Below are 21,139 nucleotides of genomic sequence, written 5' to 3'. Positions count from 1 at the left end.
CACAGCGCAGCAGCGCCAGATTTCCCTCTAGGTAATGTAGTGAGAAACTCTGTGGCGTGCGCCTTCTTTTTGCTCTGGGCTTTCAACAGATCGTGAGCTGCTCGCGAATAAAGACGAATTAAGTGCGCGTCGGCAAACGCAGAAGTTTTATGACGTAGCCTTACCGTACACTCGCCCACAAAATACTGCAGGGTGCGCGAGCGCGTGGCGAAACGACCCGGGGAGGAGGGTCGTTTCGCCACGCGCTGGCGCACCCCGCAGTATTTTGTGTGCGAGTGTACATGTAAGCACGCACGAATGCCGGAAAACATACATGCCAATTAAGGGACAGGAAAATACGCTTTATTACTGCGTTTCTTTGTGATGTACCTACACACTGGGAAACGCCGAGCGATGGCTTCTGACCACTTCGTGGGCCCCATCACGGGCGCTCACACGCAAAAGAAAAATATAGAAACACCTACCGTGGTTGCTTGGGGCATTCTGCTTCCGGCTCCCGAGCTAAACGGATGGCGGGATAATGGACTCCAATGGAGCGGCATATGCGGCTGTTAGCCGCGGCAACAGGCTTTCGACGGAGGAAGATAAGGATTTCCAGATTATTTTGCCTCGGCTACCTACAGGACGCATCGTGTTAGACACAGTTTTTTCGCGCGGTGACACTCGTGTTCGCCCGTTTCGCGTAGAGGATTTTCGGGACGCGCTTCAAGCTCTTGGTATGCTCTCTGGCGTCGTCGCCCTTGGAGCGTGCAAAATCAACCACGTATGGGCGGTGACGATAAAGACAGCCGAGGCGGCCCAAAAGCTGGCTGCACTGAAGGAACTTCAGGTCAAGGGGCGTCGCTGCCTGGTCATCGACCCTAAAGAACAGCAGGTGAAGCTTCGTCTCCACTGGCTTCTTTATGGTGTGGATGACTAAGACGTAAAGACTGCGCTAGATTCCTTTGGCAAAGTGACTGAAGTAACCCGGGAGCGCTGGCGAGTGAATGGCGTTTCCGACAAGGGCTCGACGACCCGAGCAGTACTGCTGCAGCTGAAGGCTGGAATGAAAGTTGACGACCTGCCCCACCAGATCCGCGTCGCCGGCGAGCTTGTGCTGGTCGTGGCCCCAGGTCGTCCCATGCAGTGCCTGCGCTACCGGGGCTCCGGTCACGTTCGTCGAGAATGCAAGGTTCTCCGTTGCTCCCGGTGCAGGCTTTTCGGAAACAACGACGCGGACTGTATACGTTCATACGCGGTAGCCTCGGGGTCGGCGAAGAGTGAGCCGTTGACATCAGACCACATGATGGACGTGACCGAGGCCGAGGAAGCGGCCAAGGGAGCTGGAAACAGCAACGTAGCGGCAGAAACGAGTGGGACGACCATGCCGACTGAAGCAGGACCTAATAATGTCCCTGCTCCCGACGAGCCAGAAGCCACACTAATCAGCGTCAGGGCGGCCAAGAAAGAAAATGAGAGTCGCCAGCCGGCTACTGATACGGAGGCAGTGGAAAACGACAACGCGACCCCTGCTAGCGCTCGCGTCGAAAGCGTCTCGGCACCGGTGAAGAGGTCCCTGCAGCAGGAGGAGAAAGACGACGGAAAGGCCAGCGGTGACTCCGAGCCACCGCCCGCTAAGACGCTTCCAGGAAGGCGCTCCACCCTCAAGCCTAAGCCGAACCTGGAGGCCGGCCGTAGGCTTGCGGCGAAGGCGAACAGAGACGAACTCGGGTGACGGCCACGAGATGGTCACGGAGGCGTCTAGCCGTCAGCTAGACCTTAAGGTGAGCACCATATGCTCCGAGCCTTCTCCCCTCCGGTTTACATCAGTAATGGCTACCAACGCGTCGCTTAGCCTAGGCACGCTAAACGTTCGAGGTCTGGCTGCTAGAAGGAAACAGAGTGAGGTGTATAGACTACTAGTGGACCACGACCTCGACGTCTTAGCAGTGCAAGAAACCATGGTAGACGGCGAGGAGGAGACCAGGAGCATGGTGCAGAGGTTCGCGTATAACTACTATGCTGTATTGAGCCACGCCTTAGGTACTTCGGCGGGGTGTGTTTTGTTCGTGAGGAAGCTTCCAAGTCTGGTCATAGACGTTTACTTTTCGTGCACTTCCGGTCGACTTGTCGTTTGTGATTTCAGTTATTGCGATGTCCAATGGCGTGTGTTGTGCATTTATGCGCCTAATACGGTGCAAGAAAGGGTAAATTTCTTTTTGAACTTGAAGCGCCACTTCTCTGTGCACAAAACGATAGCCTGTGTTGGGGACTTCAATTGTGTATTGAACATCGGAGATGGGTCTACGCGACGCGTAGTTTATGAGAAAAGCAGCGACATCTTGGCGCAAATAATGCACGAATTCGAATTATAAGATATCGCTCACTGTTTTAGGGCTGACTGAGACGTGATGAACACTCACGTTCAGGGCACAAGTCACGCACGATTAGACCGCATCTATCTTTCGTATGATTTAGTAGACAAATGCTAGTGCTATACAGTTACCGCCATATCATATTCTGACCACTTCCTAGTAAAATGCAGGGTGGGCAGCAAGAAAGAACGAATCAAATTCATCTGGGAACTCTGGAAAATGCATGCAGAACTGCTGCGGGATGAAATCTTTAACGAAAACGTAGTGGCTACTCTGAATTTTTTTGGAACAGACAATTCTATGAAGCTTGGTGAGGAATGGGAGTTGCTGAAACCATTAAAATGAAGGCAATTGGAAGAAGTAGCGTACTCCGATATAAAGAAAAGGCCAGAGAAAAGGATTTAAAAACATTATTGGAAAAATTTGCGAAGCTCGAATGCATGCAACCGGGAGCCTATCAAGAAGATATGCGCGCTGTTAGAAAAGCTCGAGGTTTTCGACGAAGAGCGCTTCCGAGGTGCGCTCGTGCGTGCGAGGGCAGAAAGGCTATCATGTGGGGAAACACCAACGAAAAGAGCAATGGGACTAGAAAAAAAAGCACTCAAGACGCAAGCAGATCGAGGCTATCGAATATGAAGGGGTGGTATTAACCGATAACAATAATATAGGGCGTGCTTTCTTTGAACATTACCAAAAGCTTTTTGCATTCAGGCCTGTGAACATGCACAATTCATGCACGACTTGCACGATTTCAAGGATATATTTTTGCAGCAAATGCCGCAGCTGTCGAGTGAAGTTAAAGAAACGTTCGAAAGACGAATAACTGAACAAGAAGTGATAAAGGCCATCGAACACCTGAACCCTGGCAAGTCACCAGGTCCAGACGGTCTTCGTGCCGCTTGGTACAAATCGTTCAAAAGTCACCTAGCTCCTATCTTAACAGCAGTTTTCAATGAAGCATACGAACTGAAAATACTTCCACCATCCTTTGGCCAGTCCCATACAGTACTAATACCGAAAACAGAAGAGAAAGAAAAGCTCAAGCAACTTTCCTCCTACAGACCCATAGCGCTTACTAACTGCGACTACAAAATATTGATGAAGGTGTTGGCACGACGGGCCCAGTCAGTTATTCAGGAAGTAGTCGGCCCACACCAGACGTGTGGTATTCGTGGATGAACCATTTTCACTAACATCTATAAGATGAAGTGTGTGCTGGAGTGTTGTGACGCCATGTGCGATGCAGTAGCGATCCTCCAGCTAGACTTGGAGAAAGCGTTTGACTGTGTTTCTCACGAGATATTGCATACCATCCTTGAACACGTTAATTTTGGCCACATAATCACTGAGGGTGTGACCATGGCGTACCGGAGCTGCTATACCAGACTTATCATTAATCAGACGTTGGGGGCCCCATTAACGTGAAGCGCTCCGTTCACCAGGGTTGTCCACTCAGTTCACTCCTGTTTTGTGTCTACATAGAAACGCTATGTCAGGCCATCATCGAAAATGAATGTATTAAGGGGTTTTGTCTTCAATCAGCAGAGGTGAAGCTATTGGCATACGCTGACGATGTCGCTGTGTGCTGTAAAGATAAGCAAAGTGTATTGAATACTGTTAGTATGGTCAGAAAGTTTGGTAACATTACTAACAGCTTCGTTAACTGGCAGAAATGTTTGGGGTTTTGGGACGGACGATGGGCGACCACAACAGACCACTTTTCTGACGTAAAGTGGGTCAAGACGCCAGTTAAGTACCTTGGCGCACCCCTTGACGCCTACAAGCACAGTAGCGAGTACTGGAAGGAGCGGACAAAAGAACTAAAAGGAAAAGCCGACCGATGGAACGCCAGCCACTTCTCAATATTCGCGAGAGCTACTGCGTGCAACATGTTTCTCATGACAAAGATCTGGTACGTAATGCAGGTCCTACAGTGCTCTCGGATTAATGTGCAGAAACTGCACCGCGTGTTCGCTGTTTTCGTGTGGGCATCAAGCTGGGAGCAATGTAGCTGAGATAATCTCTTCCGACGTGTGAAGGATGACCGTCTGGGGTTGGCGCACCTCTTCTTGCGTCAACTAGTGAACACATTCTTCTTTTTTCGAGATACAAATGACCCATTTATACGCACCGTGATTCAAATGAGGCTGTCAAGAGCACTTCCCGAATTTGTAGTAGGTACCGAAATATTGCCAGGATCTGTCCGTGATTTCTTTCGGGAAATAGCTGATAGTGTTTCTCTTTTGCGTGTTCGTTTTTGAAGTAAATATTTGTGGAGTGCAAAACGGAAAAAGTTATACCGTGATTTGTGTGACAGTGTTTTGCTTGTACCCATGTACAAAGCCGTGTACAGTGGAGGCCCAGGCCTAGACGTATTGAAAAGGGTAAAGGCGATGCCAGTTCAACCAGCCACGAAATCTTTCTTCTTTAAATTACATACCGGTACCTTACCTGTTAAAATCTTCCTGGAACAACGTGGGTTTTATATGCCATAGGGAACCCACTGCCTTATTTGTAAAAAAACAGGAAAGCATATAGATCACGTCTTCGTCCACTGTTGGGAGGGGGTCTTTTTTTAGGACCTGTTGCAAAGGACTTTAAAAAAGGATTTACCGATAGATTCACACGGAATCAGCTTTCTGGCAGTAAATGATGACGAAGGATTCCCGTACGACCTTATCATGCTTACGGGCCTCCACTGTTCATGGCGCTCAACAATGGCGGCCTACAATTGTGACCCGGATGCCCGACCGGGCCGTGTATACTTCCGAGAATGTGTGCAGCGATATGTAGAAGTGCAGAAAGTGTAACAGCCTGTTCCTGAGTGGATTTACAGGCTTGAACCCCTAACAGCGCTCAAGGAATTTTAATACGACAATGTCATGTCACAGTAGCGGACGGCAACGAATGTGTATATTACTGTTTCTTGTTCGATTTTTGTATTCATTATTTCTTTTTCTTTTAAGGAAAGTGTGTTGTGACATGTCGAGGACTGGCAATAAAGAAAAAAAAACACGGTTTCTTAGTGGTAATGGTGTTGGGCTGCTAAGCACGAGGTCGTGGGATCGAATCCCGGCCAAGGCGGCCGCATTTCGATGGAGGGCGAAATGCGAATACACCCGTGTATTAGGTGCACGTTAACTAAGGAACCACAGGTGGTCCGAATTTCCGGAGTCCCCGCTACGGCGTGCCTCATAATCAGATTGTGGTTTTGACACATAAAACCCCATAACTCAATTTTTTTTTTTAAAGTACAAAGTTACTGGTTACTGGTAAAAAGTGAAGTGCCACCTCCTCATCGCAACTGCACCGCTGCTGGAGTCGCACTTCACATGGCTGGGGCGGCAGTCAATTAACGGCCACGCGCGCTGCAGACTCTTTCCTGCGTTTGTTAGAAACCATCGCTCGGCGGTATACTCAGTGTGCAGGTACATCACAAAGTAAATGAAAAATAAAGCGTAGTTTCCTGTTCCTTTGCTTGTACGTTTCACGGCATTCCTGCGTGCTTACATGCGCGGCAAAAAGCGCGCCTGCGCTAGCCGACGCCTTTTAGCGCGAGCAGCAGGCGGCCTGCTAAAAGCCCAGTGCTCCAAGCAGGCGCACACCAATCTGTGTTCGAAAATCCGAGCTCAAGCACGTACCGAGCCGCGCCAATCCAACGCAGGAGACGGAGTCAGCAGGAGTCGGCTTGTGACAAAGGTCGGCGTAACGTTACGGGTAACGAACTACCTAGACGAACTCTACACAGTCATGATGTTTACACCTAAAAGAACATTTTTTCCCGGTTGCGCAAGGAGCACAAGTTTCACTTTGTGACAGATACGTACTGAAATGCTGTAGCCCCATATCCCTGGATGTGTGGGTAACGCTGAGCTTAGTGTCATCTGTTACTTCCCGACGTGTGTTCCGAAGTGTGTACCGTCATTTGTCCAATTTGTTTTACTGTGCTACAACTATCGTTACAGCTTCTGCTGATGTTATTTGTGCCCAACAAGATCTAGTCTACCTGTGCATCGTTGACAACAATTAGCAGCAAGTGCTGATTGCTGCTGCTTGGCTTAGTGCAGCACCTGGTAAGTACATACATTTGCTCAAGGCTTGTTGCTTCTAATACTTGAGCTGCTCCACTAAAGGCAGCTTGAATTAAAGTTCGCTTGAGTGATGCGTGCCACCCTATCACTGGTATCCTATACAGGCGGCAAGGCATATTCAAATTTAGGCCAGTAAGGCTGGCCAGTTATCTGTTGAACACAAAGCATTAAAGGCGCGTATAAAATTGTCTAGGCCAAAACACTTATAGTATTGTAATGCACTTGATGGCCTGGTGCTATCACAAAAGACAAAGTAGAAAAATCCAGAAAATTTGTTTCCAGCTGTCCCGAGAGAATAAATCATAAGAAATAATCATGTTGCTAACTATGACTGATCGTCCTCAGCTGTGATAAATTTCCCTGTGGGACTACTGTGTTGCTTTCCAACGTATTTTGTGTCAGCTGCACTATCACGTGCCAGTTAAATCCTCAATGTCTGACTCATTCTCATAATACTGTGTCTATGTGTACAATGCATTTGCTGCGCCACGAGCAATGCCTGTTAATGGTAGTTTCAAATGCAGAAAATGCCAGTAGGCCGCAACAATCTCATAAATTGTTTCAACAACATCAGAAATAGCTCTGCAGGCCTGCAGGTATGCTTAAATGTCTCAATGTTTGTCTGAGTTGTGATAAGGAGCTGTTGGTGTATCGTTCTTATGGTCACCTATTATTGCAACTTTGCCACTTGCTCTGGGCTTTATATGTAGTGCTGTGGTGTACTCTGCATATCATTCAGGCATGGCAGCGATGAAATCTTCTGAAGTAAATACCTTTCCTTAGCTCTTTCGACCGTTTAAGTCAGTGGTCGGACTTGGCAAGCAAAACATTCGTTCGCTCTTTTTCGTTCCTTCATTTAATTGTTCCTTTGTTTGTTCACCTGCTCGTTTGTTTGGGCTGTTCGCTTACATTGGCAATCATTGTGTATGGTCTCTGCGCATTTTTTCTTAGGGCCTGCACTCTTGCTTGCTAACATTGCACATCTTTTATAAAGTTTTCTCTCACCTCCGTTATCACAGCAACTCATTTATTGAGGAGTTGTACACCATTGTTCATAACTCACAAGAAGGTTTAGCATTGTCATGGCCTCGCATCGCATATCACATCGTGGCAGATCTGTTAAACATTAATTATTGGGTTGTACGTGTCAAAACTACAATCAGATAACGAGGCATTAATTTTGACATCTTGTCATTCTTTTAAGGGTCCCTGAAACGATTTGGGACCCCCCGTGGTTGCTTAGTGGCTATGGTATTGGGCTGCTAAGCATGGAGGTCGTTGGATTGACTCCCGGCCACAGTGGCCACATTTCGATCCCATCAAAATGTGAAAACACTCATGTTAGATATAGGTGCATGTTAAAGAACCCCAGGTGTTCCAGATTTCCTAAGTCCCCTACTACGGTGTGCCTTGTAATCAGATGGTGGTATTGGCATGTAAAAACTAAATGTTTTTTTTTAATACGGTTTCAACACGTTTTGCAGATGCATAGGGTACAGCTACAGCAAAACATTTGCACTACAATTTCTATGAAGCGTCTCGTATTAAGAGAGCTAATGATAATTACAAGTTGCCCTCCTCCATAGCCATACTTTCTCTCCTAAACTCATTCACCGAGTGATCGGGTTTAAGCTCCGCCTTCACTGGCTCTGCGTCATGATGGGATGTCATGTCTACATCCGGTTATCTTAGAGCAAGTGCACAAAGTCTCTGCGACCTCTGCACCTCTGCTGAAGACCGGAATTGTGGCAGCTTCTAGTGAATGGAATGTTAAGCGCTCGACCACATTCTCATTGCAGCATCTTCTTCCTGTTCAACAGTAATGCATGTGGCGACAAGCGCCTTTGATAAGGTCCTGAACATGGCAGCGCAGGGGTTAAAAAGACACCACCTTTCAATGAGACCGCTTGTCTCCACCCCTGACGTTGCCAGTGTGGCCATGATTCACATGATAGTGTGCGCTGCGAGTGAGCACATTTCCTCTGAGGACTGCATAACTGTGCTACAGCGAGCAAAAAGCAGCACTCCTGAGCACAGGCTCATTGCTCATCAAGATTGTAGCAGCCTGTTTTACCCAACTCAGGAGCAGGTGAATCTGCTCATAGGTTGTCAAAGATTCTTGGAATCTGTACTTCCTTATTTGAGAACATCGCGAAGCTCCTGAAACTTTGCGTGCAGAGAGAGAAAGAGAGAAAACATTTATTTGTAATGAGATGGGGTGACTTTCTCGTGGGGTGGAGTCCTTAGTTCAGGGCCCCATTGGCTCGCGCCACTCCACGTGCCCACCGGATCAGCCGTCGCTGCTCTACCAGGTCTAAGCTTGTCAGTGCAGTCTTCCAGGAGGAAGGTTAAGCCAGTGTTGAGCTGTGGAAACACTGATGCTGAGCACTACAAAGAGCTGCTGCTGCTAATTGCCAAGAAATTTATCAAACTGTTTTTTTTTTTCTGAAGGAGGGATTGACAGGAATGCTGCTGCCAAGCTGCTTGCAAAAAAACCCCTGTCACATGAACTTCTTAAGTTATAGTGAAATTTTTTGCAAGGAAATGACGGTCACAATCATGCTGTGCATCCCTGATGCACAATTTGTGAATGGCGGAAGCAAAGTCTGCTGACCGCGGAAATACCTCTTCTCTACCTTTGCCTCCTCCTTTCCCTAGTTCCTTCACAGTTGTCATATCGATGAAGTGCAATACTTCGAACAGCTGAAGCAATGTGCATTGACCATGTTCTGCAGCAAAGGCAATGTGGAAGAGTTTATGAACACCGGCGAGCTGGATGTCTGCGAGATGCAGTCATCAGACAGTGGTGTGGAGACTGGCGACGAATCATGGGGTCATTGCTGTCGAAGAATAATGAGCTGGGAGGCTCGAGGAGACAGCTACTTGAGCATCGTGTTAACATTTCTGTCGTGCTCAGATTCATTGTGGCTAAAGACAAGAATTAGTCTATGAGTCCTGCTAGTTCTGTGCGGCACCTCCTGTTAGTCCGCTCAGGATTTCGGACATGTGCTTTCTGAAGCATTCCAAGTGCTGTCATTATGCCGATCAAATGGGAGTCTTGCGAAGTGCAAGCACCCAGTTGGCGTTATGAAGGTCATCAGCTCTTGTTTTGTCGAGTAGAGAGGGATTTGGTGGCAGCCTAAATATGCATCTAGTCTTGAAAGAACTGTTGCCTCACCTAGATGTTAGCTCACCATTTTCTATCTTCCTTCTTGAATCAAATATCTCTTGTTTAGTTCTTTCTCACGTTTTTCGCATTCATAGCATCGCCTTGGCTCAAATTAACATAATACTGAAATGGATTCAACACATAGAAGCTACCTGCTGTCTTCAAGTCCCACTCATGTTCAGTCAAACAGAAAGGTTTTTAGTGTATATTATTGAAAAATATAGTTGCTAAGGCATGCCTTCAGACTCTTAATTGCAACAATGAGCTTAGGAGCCTGCCTGCCCTGAGCTGCAGCTATCATGGTTGCGGCAACCACTACTTCAGACCACCTCGACAAAGCTAAAGCTGATTGGAAAAAAAAGAACTGGCAAGAATTTTCAGTATACCTCTCTTCACCATGCATTTTTTTAACATCCTAACAAAATTCTAACTGAAAATCCGCCAAGTAAATTTAGTGCTCGAAACTTCAAAACTCATTGCATGACCTTGTCGAAAGACAGCCGAATGCTTATAAGATAGGCACATATTGCATCAATGGAAACCATAAACTTGCTGTCATGTCCTAATAACATGCAAAAATGAAAGTAAGCATGTCATTTCATTCACATTAGGATACAGCTGAACCCAGTTATAGCAATATTTAAGTGCCACGAAAATTCCATTGTTATAACCGATAAGTGTTATAACCAGGTTGCACAAAAAAATCAAAACGGGGATGGCAGAGCTATTGTGGAAAACCAGGCTTGTGCGAATATGCTTTTTTAATTCGAAGCAAATAGTAACTCTCGAATAATTTCGAAGTGAATACTTCGAATAGTAGCAAGTAAAGAAAAAAAAACAGCAGAGGGCTAAGGTCTGGGATTAATTCAAGGAACGTAAACAACTTGATTCTTTACAAAAATCTACAAATTTTCGTGCAAAAACACTAGCTGTTAAACGTACTGGGGGTTTGAGGTGCTCCCTTCTGCAGCTTACAACGGCTCCTGCAGTCGAAAAAAGCTGTTCACTTCCTGTCTCGGTAGTTGGTATCGAAAGATACCTATGAGCAGCTGCAACCAGGGTTGGGTAAAGGTGGCTGCCCTTGTTTTCCCACCACACAAGGGGGTCATCGGACCGGGAAAGAAGCGGCGCCTTCAAGTACCCAGCAGCCTCATCCGAGATTGTACGGCTTGACTGAAGATGTGCACCTGAACTGAAGTGTGTAAAAGCACTCCACACAGAGTCCCCTGATAGGTCTGCAGACCAGATGCTTTTCTCACTTGTTGCTGTACCATGTTGATCAACTGGCACAGTCTTGGCACAACTGGCACAGCCATTGCAGGTTGTTCAGCATAACAGACATATTTGTATCTAGGATCAAGCAACATTGCCAATGCAGGAAAGCGTGACATCTTGATATCGGGGAACCTCGTCTTGATGCTACGCAAAAGGCTTGAGGCAAGCAAGGCTGCCTCGCCACCTTCGAAAACATGTTCAGCTAGAACCACCTCGGTACACTGCAACAGGGGAATCACTTGTGACAGCGTGGGATATTTGTCCCCAGAGAGTGCAGTTGTGGCATGGTCAAGTGGCTTCAAGACTTGCACTGCTGCATTCATAAGCTTCCACTCACTTGCATTCAAGTTTGGAAGTGCGTCAGATTCTGAAAGTTCTACAGTGATGTCCGTATGAAGCTTCATGAGCCTGGCCATCATGGCATGCTCACTGTTTCATCGCATCCGGACGTCTTGTATAACCCCAAGAGGGTCCAGCTGCATGTTTTTCTGAATTTCCTGAAGCCATCCTCGGGTCTTGGCACTCCGTTTGTATCTAGCCACAATCACTCTGGCCTTAGCACAGAGCTGCAAAAACCCTGACACTTCTCTTTTGGCATCACTGACACACAACTGAAGGGTATGTCCGAAACACTGCACACCACTCCATGTCGACCGCGCTGCTGCATAAGTAAAGTTCCTTCCATTATCTGTAATGAGGAAGATCGGCACAGTATTGTGGGCTGGAAGTTCCCACTCCGTGATAACGCCTGCGATAAATAGCTCCAGGTTTTCTGCAGTTTGAGAGTGTCATCTCCATGCAAGCCAGTGCATGCACGTGTTGCACGAAGTCACTGTCCATGACATGACAAATTACACATTAGTAGCTGTCATTTGCTCGCAATGTTCAGCCATCAGTTGTGATTCAAAGCGACTCCACTCCGCTTGCAAAAATCTGCCCAAGCTTCTTTTTCACCTTCTCTTTGCTTGATGCATAGGGGTCCGGAATAAGGGCTCTCGAGAACGTTGTCCGAGACGGCATGGCATAATCCGGCATAGTGAACTTCATCATGTCGAGGAAACACGGTTCTTCAACATTGTTGTAGGGGTGCATACCACGAGCTACGAAGTGAGCTATCATTTTTGTCATCTGTTGGGCTTTTGGGGCCAACGCTTTCATTTTCGGCTTGAAACTGTCGACTATGAATGGCTCTTGACCACTTGCCTTGCTTGCCCCCTTGAGCTTTGATGGCCTTTCGCGTGTGTCCCGCTTCTCTTGGTAGTCCTTGTGCAAATCTGGGTGTCTCCTTAAATGTGTTGCTAGGGTTATTGTCGTACTTGTCGGGGTCAGGACTGCCTTGCATTTAAGACATCGAGCTTTGGTTCCCGGTGGAATCATTACAAAAAAGTTCCAAATCAGATTGCTGGCCGCATGCAAGTCCCCCATGGTGCTCTCTGGAATGGTCCAAGGCGGTTGGGAGTGATCAAATGCCGCCGCGACAGAGACAGAGTCTCCCACTAAACACAATCGACCACACCACCACGCCGACGAGATGCATTTTTGTGCACCTTTGTTCTGAGTATAGTTCTGTTTTCCTGGCTTGGTTTGGATTGGATTGGATTGGGAAAAGTATTACTGAATCCAAAACTGAAACTTCCTTAAACACCTTTTCCCTGCCGCTTGTGGCTATTCGTTCAAGCCGAATACTTCGAAATTTCCGAATAACAAAATTCAATTCCAAGCGAGTATCGTATAGCGCATTATTTGTTCCAACTATTCGAAAATATCGAATAATAAACAAGCCTCGAAAAAACTATAATGGTGTGTCGGCCAGTGCCCCTCACCACCACCTTCCTCCATCCGACTGTTGATTGTATTCCCTCATTCAACTGCTTCCTGGGTGCTCACATTGTATGTAACAAGTCATGGCTGTCGGTGTTAAAGAATAGCACTGCTATAGCAACTGCAAAGAGGGGTCACAGGTGACAAGCGATATGCGAGCTCTGCCATGGCATCGTTCTGGCAGCTGCAAAAAGGGCCTTTTAAAAAATGCGAGAATGTTTCCACGACAGCCTGTCAGCTTGAGAAATCTAGAAGAAACGCTGAGGCGAGATCGCCACTAGCATCTCGCCACGTACTTCTCACTGGCATGCATGAGGAAACCCTATGTTTGTCAGTCTTGCAGGCTGTACATGAAGCTTTTGGACATCCTTCTCCAAAGCATTCAGGTGCTCCGTGTAGTGCAGCGTCTTTGGGCAAGCTGTGTAAAATGTAGGCCAGGTAACCAATGCTCTTTCAGGGTTACTGAATTGGCATCAGTGGAACTGATGTGCAATCATAGACAGCAGACAGGTTGTGTGAGAAAATAGAAAATTTGCAAGCACAGGATGGTATCAGCTGGCACAAGACATGAGGTGATTAGAGATCCTACAGTCGGCATTAAATAGGCTGATGGTGGTGACCTCAGGATGTTGCAATCACTTTTCATTAGTTGGACTACACCAATAGCTTTAATATGTATGAGATGAAAAAGTGTCTCAGATATGTTCTGCTGCCATAAGCCTTCCACAAAAAGTAGGTTGCCCTGCTTTTGATTATTCAATGTGGATTGTCCTTTGTAGCCCTTTAGGAATACTCAGCCGAAAGGGTTATTTTGGTTCCTTGGCTATGCGTCATAATGTGCCCCTTCATTTATTCTATTGTATCTACCTCATGTTCTTGATGTTGTAACAGGACTGTAATTGTCCCAATTGTTTTTTGCAGGCCTCACAAATACGATGAGCCTAGCTGAAAGCATCACTGCCAAAACAGCATGTCACAGCCCTTCCAACATCAGCGGTCAGGTCGAGGTTGGCACGCAGTGCGGCATGCCTCTTGCTGACAAGTCTGTCGGCTGCTCGTTCAAAGCAGGGAGCGAGTCCAGGAGCGTGCAGACTACGGAGGCTGTGGATCAGTTAGGCTCCACCTCAGGTTGGCAGTGACCTGCACTTCTCTTACATTTGCTTACATGTGTGAGTGTTGTAATAGCCAAGTCTACTTAGCTTGGTACGACTTGCTCAAGTTCAGTTCAGTTCAGTTTATTGTCCTTAAAGACCCCCGGAGGGGGTATTACATAAGGGGTGGGTTTAACATAAGTTCCACATTTGGTACACTTCATAAGTTATATTCAAAGTGATCAATCATACGCTGTAGGAATGAAGACAGGCAAGTGATGCTAACAATGTCAGCAGGAAGGCCGTTCCAGTCTTTAGCTGCTCGAGGAATGAATGAGGCAGAAAAATGAGTGGTTCGGGCACGCGGCCGTGCGACTTGCTGCGGATGACTGGTGCGGTGAGAAATTCGTGCCGCAGGAACAATGTATGGTGCATGATGAAGGGCACTGAAAAAGAACTTGTGATACAGCTCAAGACTGGCAATGCGTCGGCGATTAGATAGTAATGTTAGTTCGGATTGTGTTTTAAGTGCGGAAATACTGACATCACATGAATATTGTGAGTGAATGAACCTAGTAGTGCTGTTCTGAACAGATTCAAGTGAGGTGATGAGATATGTTTGGTGCGGGCTCCAGATGGCAGATGCATATTCAAGTTTTGCCCGAACAAGGGACTTGTAGGCAAGCAGTTTTACGTTTTGAGGTGCCTGGCGGAGATTACGTTTTAAAAAACCTAGTGTTTTATTAGCAGATGATATGATGTTAGAAATATGTTTATGCCAGGACAGATCATTGCATACAGTGACACCTAGGTATTTATAGGACTCTGCTAGTTCGAGAGGCATGCTTCTAATTTGGTAGGAAAATACCAGGGGATTACTGCTACGAGTGAAAGACATAACTTTACATTTTTGTACATTAAGTTTCATTAACCAATCGTCACACCATGTTAGTATGTTGGTGAGGTCTTTCTGTAGGGCTGTTTGATTGCTGGTGTTACGTACAGTTCGATAAATGACACAATCATCGGCGAACATTCGAATATTACACGACACATGTGAAGGTAAGTCATTAATATATATTAAAAATATTAGAGGGCCAAGAACCGGCAAAGTGTGTATGACATTGCTGCCAAGCACAAATTAGCAGGTTTGTGATTCTTGTCTGCATGCTGATTGGGGCAAAATACAAAAATAATGCTCTACTGAGCACATTGAAGCACCTTAGGTGGCAGAGGTTAATCCAGAGCCCTCTTGTCCTGGTGTTGTTGTAGCCCTTGCATTGCTCAATGTTATTATTGAACATTGTAGGGGCTACAACAGCCATCGTTTGTGCACATCGTCAATGGCTTAAATGAAAGTGTCATTAAATGAGCTTGAATCAGTCAGCATTCCCAATTGATATCGCAGAGCCATTAATGATCACTGCTTGTAAGCTCCGTTTGGGGTTCTTGTACTTCATGCATGATAGCTTCATGGATGCCAGATGAAAACTCTTTTAAACAACAATTAAATTATGATATTTCTGTATGGCAGTGATAGCCATCATTCGTGCAGATCATCATTGGTATCTATGAAATTGTCATTAAATGATCATTTTTTTCTGCTACCGTAGGTAACTGATAATGCACAGTGATTAGTCATCAGTAATGATATGCTCCATTCGTTGTTTTCGCATTTTGATACGGCATAAAGTTATGGGCATCAAATTTAAATATCAGTCAAATGATAATTCAAGTTTAAGAACTAGGAGATGCGAGGAATTAGTCACAAGTGATCACAAACCATTTTGTTTGGAATGACAGTGGTAGCCGTCAAACGTACACATAATCGTCAATATCTATCAAAATGTCCTTTAATGAGCATTATTTTTGCTACCATTGCTGTCATAATGAAGAGTGATTAGTGATCACTAGCGATACGCTCAGTTCAGTGCTCCCTTACTATTATAGAGCATATTGTCATGGATGTCAAATGATAAGTGATTGGAATGGCAATTCAAGATTAATGATTAGGAGATGCTAAGATTGTCACAAGTTATCCTGAATCACTGTTTGGTGTGACGGCGGTAGCCATCGTTCGTTCATTTCGCCGCATGTGTGAATGTGTTTCTTTGAATACCTTCCTCTGTTTGGTATTGCAGATGTGGTTGAAGCAGTGCTGATCACTAATGATTATGTTCACTTAGATTTTTCTGGACTATTTGCAAATCGCAGCTTCAGGGACATAAAATGAAGCTAAAAATAATAAAAAGGTGATTCAAATATGACATTTAAGAACTGAATGGCTTGAGCCAGTAGTAAATATCAAGAACCTTCTTACCGTGATATCATTTACTTGTAAATGCTGCCAAGCAGAACAAAGTGTCAATATGCCAGCAAATAATTGAAAAATATAAAGAATATCAGCGATGCATAGTTATTTTTGTTGTTGTCGGAATTTGATATTCTTCACTGTAAGGGTATCACATGAACAATCATTAGCGGGGTTATTAAAGAGCTCCTCAGCAGGCTCCATAGCAAATTTTGGTTATACGCTGGAAGTTATGGCCTCTAGGGAGCGTTCTGCCACAAAAATTTTTCACTTCGGCTCATTAATAGCGTGGATAAAAATATTTCAGTGTCATAAACTCATGATTTCAGGAGGCGAGCTTCACTGCAAACATAGACGCTCTCTCCACTTGCCTCGTCTAGCCTCCGCAGGTGAAATTCCTTCTCTGCGTGCTCCCATACCGGAGCTCAAGGATCATGGGGCACATACTGCATGGGCCCCACCTTCATTTTTTTTCTTCTCACTTTTTAGCGGTGCAGCGCACTTCCGTTGACGGCATCGTGCGTGAGCTGTTCCGATTGTCTCATTTCGCACAGCGCACAATTTTGTGCACTGTGCACGAGGATACCTGACGGGCGGTATAAGTGAGTGCTACATGAATACTAAAGGAGACACAAGCGGATCACAGAGCATAATCACGCACTGGGACATATCGGAAAATGACATTGCTTAGGTGTCTGCGCATCCAACTGCATGACGTGGGAACAAGCAGACACAACGGAACTATATCTCTGTTACAGTGCGGAGTAAAACATAAGCACATATACGTTTGGTTTCAGTGCTTTATTATTTAATTAAGCTTTAATCCGTCTGTTCAAGCAACATATTACACAAATAACAGATGTTGCCTTGAATAATTCACAAATTCACGTGTCACTACAAGTGACGTCACAGCACAAACACATGCGTAGGTGCACTAGCACGTCTATGTCGCCCTCTGGCTTGGAGCATGGCGGTTGCAAGGAGAAGGGCAAATGGTGTTCGGTTTGAAATTTGCGATCTTCCGGCGGCACGTAGCGATGTAATACTTTGCAGACACGGTCGTTATTGCGCATTTTATGCTCTGAACTTGTCAGCTCAAAATGGCCAGACCTGGTGAAGGACCCTTTAAATTATGTTTTGTGGGATTTCATATGCTTTAGTCCTGAGAAATGACAAGCGAACACAGCGTTGACAGTGTTTTGCAATCTGGACATGAGCTGTGACGCATGCAGGACGATTTCGCAAGTTTCGTACATTCAGAGAATGGTGGCCGATTTGACCATTTGGTATTTCTATAAATGTTTTGAAAGGATGTATAGTGTGAAGCAGTAAAAAGGGTGACAACCAAGGACGAAATTCCCAACAGGTCTGGGATGGCCATAAGGCCGCTCAAGATGTAATTGGTAAGAATGGCTTTACAATAATAAGAAAAAAACATCACGCCTTTTCAGAAGCAAGCATACCCGTGTGCTACTATTTGTATTTTATTTTCCTTCGCTTAAAGAAGAATGTACTATGAACAGAATGAATTATGAATGCCAGGAATGCTTCTATTTGTTTTGTTGTGATGCATTTTTGTGTAACTAATTCTTTTCGGGGAGAGCCTAATTTGGCTGTAAATATGGGCTTCGTCATCTCTCTCGACCATTGTGTGTGGGCAACAGTCATGTCAAGCGCCTTGGATGCTCTCTATATTCCTGTTTATTTCTGTACATTGTGCGCGTCTGCTGGATGGGCGCTTGTGTTCTAAAGGCGCAGCATTGCATAGTTTCATCGATGGCTGACAAGAATGTAGAATGTTGAGGGACTCGAAAGCTTACGCTCGTGACCGGCTCGTGCCTGTCGTTTCCGTGGTTCAGCTTTAGGAACCTCTTCGAATAGCCTCAATGAATTTTCCATTTTAAGTATTACAGCTTGGCTTCTGGTCTTTATGATACTGCTGACTACGTACTAGGTAAAAGTAGGAACTCCTTCTATACTATGGGCTCACAAGAAGTAGTAAAGGCAAGGCGCAGAAGACCAGGACTCAAGAACACAAACGACAGGACCGGCGCCACTCACAGCTAAGTTTATTTCTGCAACAAGCCTGCCTTATGTAGGTTGCTCACGCCGAGTCACGCACGAAACTTTAGAAGTAAAAAACGGCAATCTATCGACCACTCACGACTCATATCTGGCACATAATATCAAATGAGCAAACAAGAACCACACGTTGATCAGCACGGGAGGCAATTGATCTAGTATAGTGTTTTCCAAGCCAACAGGGACAAAAACCAGACATAAAAAGTACCGTCTACGCTCCACTATCAAATTATCCACAACATAAAACACTTCAAATGCCTAAGGCTTGGTCAATAATAAAACCCGCGCGACTATGGGAATAATGACCAACGAATAACACGGAAAAAACATGAAAAAGGCATCTAAGTACAGCGTCTGCATCAAAACTAAGATATCTAATAGTCACTCACCCAAAAATTGATAAAACATGTGACCGCGCGAAAAATGAACCACGTGACAAACAATGAAATGGACAGAAGAGTTGAACGATAAAGGTCTAAGGAACAGCGTCTGCATCAAGAAAACGCAACAAAAGCTTAAGAGCCACTAGAAAATCGTCAACAAAATAAAATCTAGTTAAATAAAAAGACGACAGGTGGAAAAACCAAATAAAATCACTCTAACATGAGGCCTAAATGAAACCTTCTAAAGTCGTCTCCTTGTCACTAAGCACAATGGACGGCCTGCTGATGCAAGCGTTTCCCTCTTTCTTGATGAAATAGGCTTCCACAATTTCCCGCTCGAACCTGTCTTTTCCAAACCTCAAAAATTTAGTTTTGTCAAACTGAGGGCGGCAATTAGTGCAGTCTCTGCAATGCTCTGCAAGGAAACTCCCTTCATTGTTGCGCAGATTACGACAATGTTTCATTGCACGCTCATTGCAGGACATGTGTCGTTTACCAAATTCCTCCAAGCTGTGGTCGCAGCTATATCGGACAAACAGGTCGATGTTTCAATGTTTTTTCCGTGTTATTCGTTGGTCATTATTCCCATAGTCGTGCGGGTTTTATCACTGACTGTGCCTTAGACATTTGAAGTATTTTATGTTGTGGATAATTTGATAGTGAAGTGTAGACGGTACTTTTTATGTCTGGCTTTTTCCCCGTTGGCTTGGAAAAGACTATACTAGATCAATTGCCTCCTGTGCTGATCCACGTGTAGTTCTTGTTTGCTCATTTGATATTATGTGCCAGATATGAGTCCTGAGTGGTCGATACATTGCTGTTTTTTACTCCTAAAGTTTCGTGCGTGACTTAGCGTGAATCACCTACAGTAGGCAGGCTTGTTGCGGAAATAAACTTAGTTGTGAGTGGCGCCAGTCCTGTCCTTTGTGTTCTTCTTCTTGAGTCCTGGCCTTCTGCGCCTTGCCTTTACTACTTCAAGGATGAACCAACTAGCCTAAGCAAGAGTTTTACTCACAAGAAGGCAGGCTGATCTATATACTAGGCTTCCGTGCGTCGAAGCACTTTGATGTCGTGCAGCAATATTTAAAGGTAATTTTTATTCATCAGCCTCATAATGTGTGTTAAAGCATTAAGTTGGATCACCGAATGTGAGAAGGAGAAGCGAAGCTCAGGTGAGATTTGTCTAATCTGTCCTGCTCAAATTATGCCGAAGGTGCAAGATAGCGCAGCTAATTTCTTGCAGAGTGCGAGCAGACAATCAATGAAGTTGCACTCTTCTGTTGGCTGTTGTTGTGATCGTCCGTACATCATAAATGAGACACTTCTATATATCAGGTAAAAAAAAGATAGTAAAGGTTTCTGTCTTAGAATTATGTCAACATTTTTTATAAAAGTAAATTCTTGAACTGGCATTCATGAGGAAAGGTCTGAAACAGATGACGTGGTGTTGCATCGATAAAGGACACGACGCTTCCATGCAGATGACCAGCGTTTGGCATTGTGTGATCGTCACAAGTGGCGTACTTCGACTTTTGTGTAAAGGGAGTATTTTGAAAATTGGCGCAATGAAGGAAGGCAATATGTGAGCATCTGGATGACCAAGAAGGATGCCTGATCAAGAGAAGACCAAGTACACTCGCTTTTCTGCCGTGGATTGTTTCTGCATTGTCGATGCATGCCGATGTGCTGGTGGCTTGAAGCAGCTGGCCCAAACACTGGGGAATAAATATGAAGACTGTGCGCTGTATTGCCGCAACAGATTGAAAAACATTCAAAAAGCGTGGTGGTTCGTCAAAAAAGTGCCGAGATGTGGTGGAGACACTGCATAAAATTTTACAAAAACTATTCATTACGCTTATCCAATTAGGATATGCTTGACAGAGAAGTTTCCAATTACTAAAATAGGTTATACCAAAATAAGCAAATTGTCCATTGATTTATTTCTCGGTGGCCATGGTTATACACTTCAGTTATTAACCCAGAGGCAGGTTCACCATAATCGTCCTCATGTCAACAAAGAGCACCACAAGTTCCCTCAGTGGCTTCAAAATGAGGCGACCACAGTCACGCACTACTACATTGATGCACCGAGCTTCAACTTGTGGTGTGCTAGAAGTTTTGGCCAAGCAAGACGAGCTGCCCCAATATTCGTCTTGCAACCAGACAAAGGGTGCAAATACACGTTTTGGCTTGCCTGTCTGCAAATGACCTGCTGCGTTGGACTTTAGTGGACAAGATGAACTGGGCTGTATTCAACAAATTTCTCGACGAGTTTTCAAAGAAATTCATCAGGAACCTGGTGCTCAGTGCTCGGCAACATGCCAGCCCACTGCCATGCTGAGGAGGTTGTCCTAGCCACCAATGAGCACTCACTAAAGCACCCTGCTGCTGTACAGCCCATTTTTCAATCCAGTCAAAGAAGCTTTTTCGAAGTTCAAAGCTGGTGCCAAGGCTTTCCTAGCCAAATGGGGAGATGATCTTTCCACGACACCACCGGGGATCTCCCCAAAAACAGCATTGCCAGGCACTGCTGGTTGAGGCTGCGGGAGAGTGAGTGCAGCA

General features: G+C 45.4%; 1 protein-coding gene across 9 annotated transcripts in view; it reads left to right on the top strand.

Annotated features, from left to right (window-relative positions):
• The first annotated feature begins 293 nt into the window (after positions 1-293).
• Positions 294-21,139, top strand: part of LOC135909725 (zinc finger protein 658B-like) — a 127,411-nt gene continuing 106,565 nt past the window's right edge. For 3 of the 9 annotated variants that reach the window (XM_065441786.2, XM_065441784.1, XM_070523318.1), the window contains exons 1-2: positions 5,935-6,427; positions 13,632-13,838. In XM_065441786.2, the coding sequence (XP_065297858.1) occupies positions 13,646-13,838 (193 nt within the window). In that variant the 5' untranslated portion in view covers positions 5,935-6,427; positions 13,632-13,645. Of the gene's footprint in view, positions 1,764-5,928; positions 6,428-13,631; positions 13,880-21,139 lie in introns of those variants that run through there. The other 6 variants (XM_065441783.1, XM_065441782.1, XM_065441781.1 and 3 more) reach the window with 6 other exon arrangements.

This window comes from Dermacentor albipictus, chromosome 8 (assembly GCF_038994185.2).
Source record: "Dermacentor albipictus isolate Rhodes 1998 colony chromosome 8, USDA_Dalb.pri_finalv2, whole genome shotgun sequence".
NCBI lineage: Eukaryota > Metazoa > Arthropoda > Arachnida > Ixodida > Ixodidae > Dermacentor > Dermacentor albipictus.
This window is presented reverse-complemented; position numbering and strand designations above follow the sequence as displayed.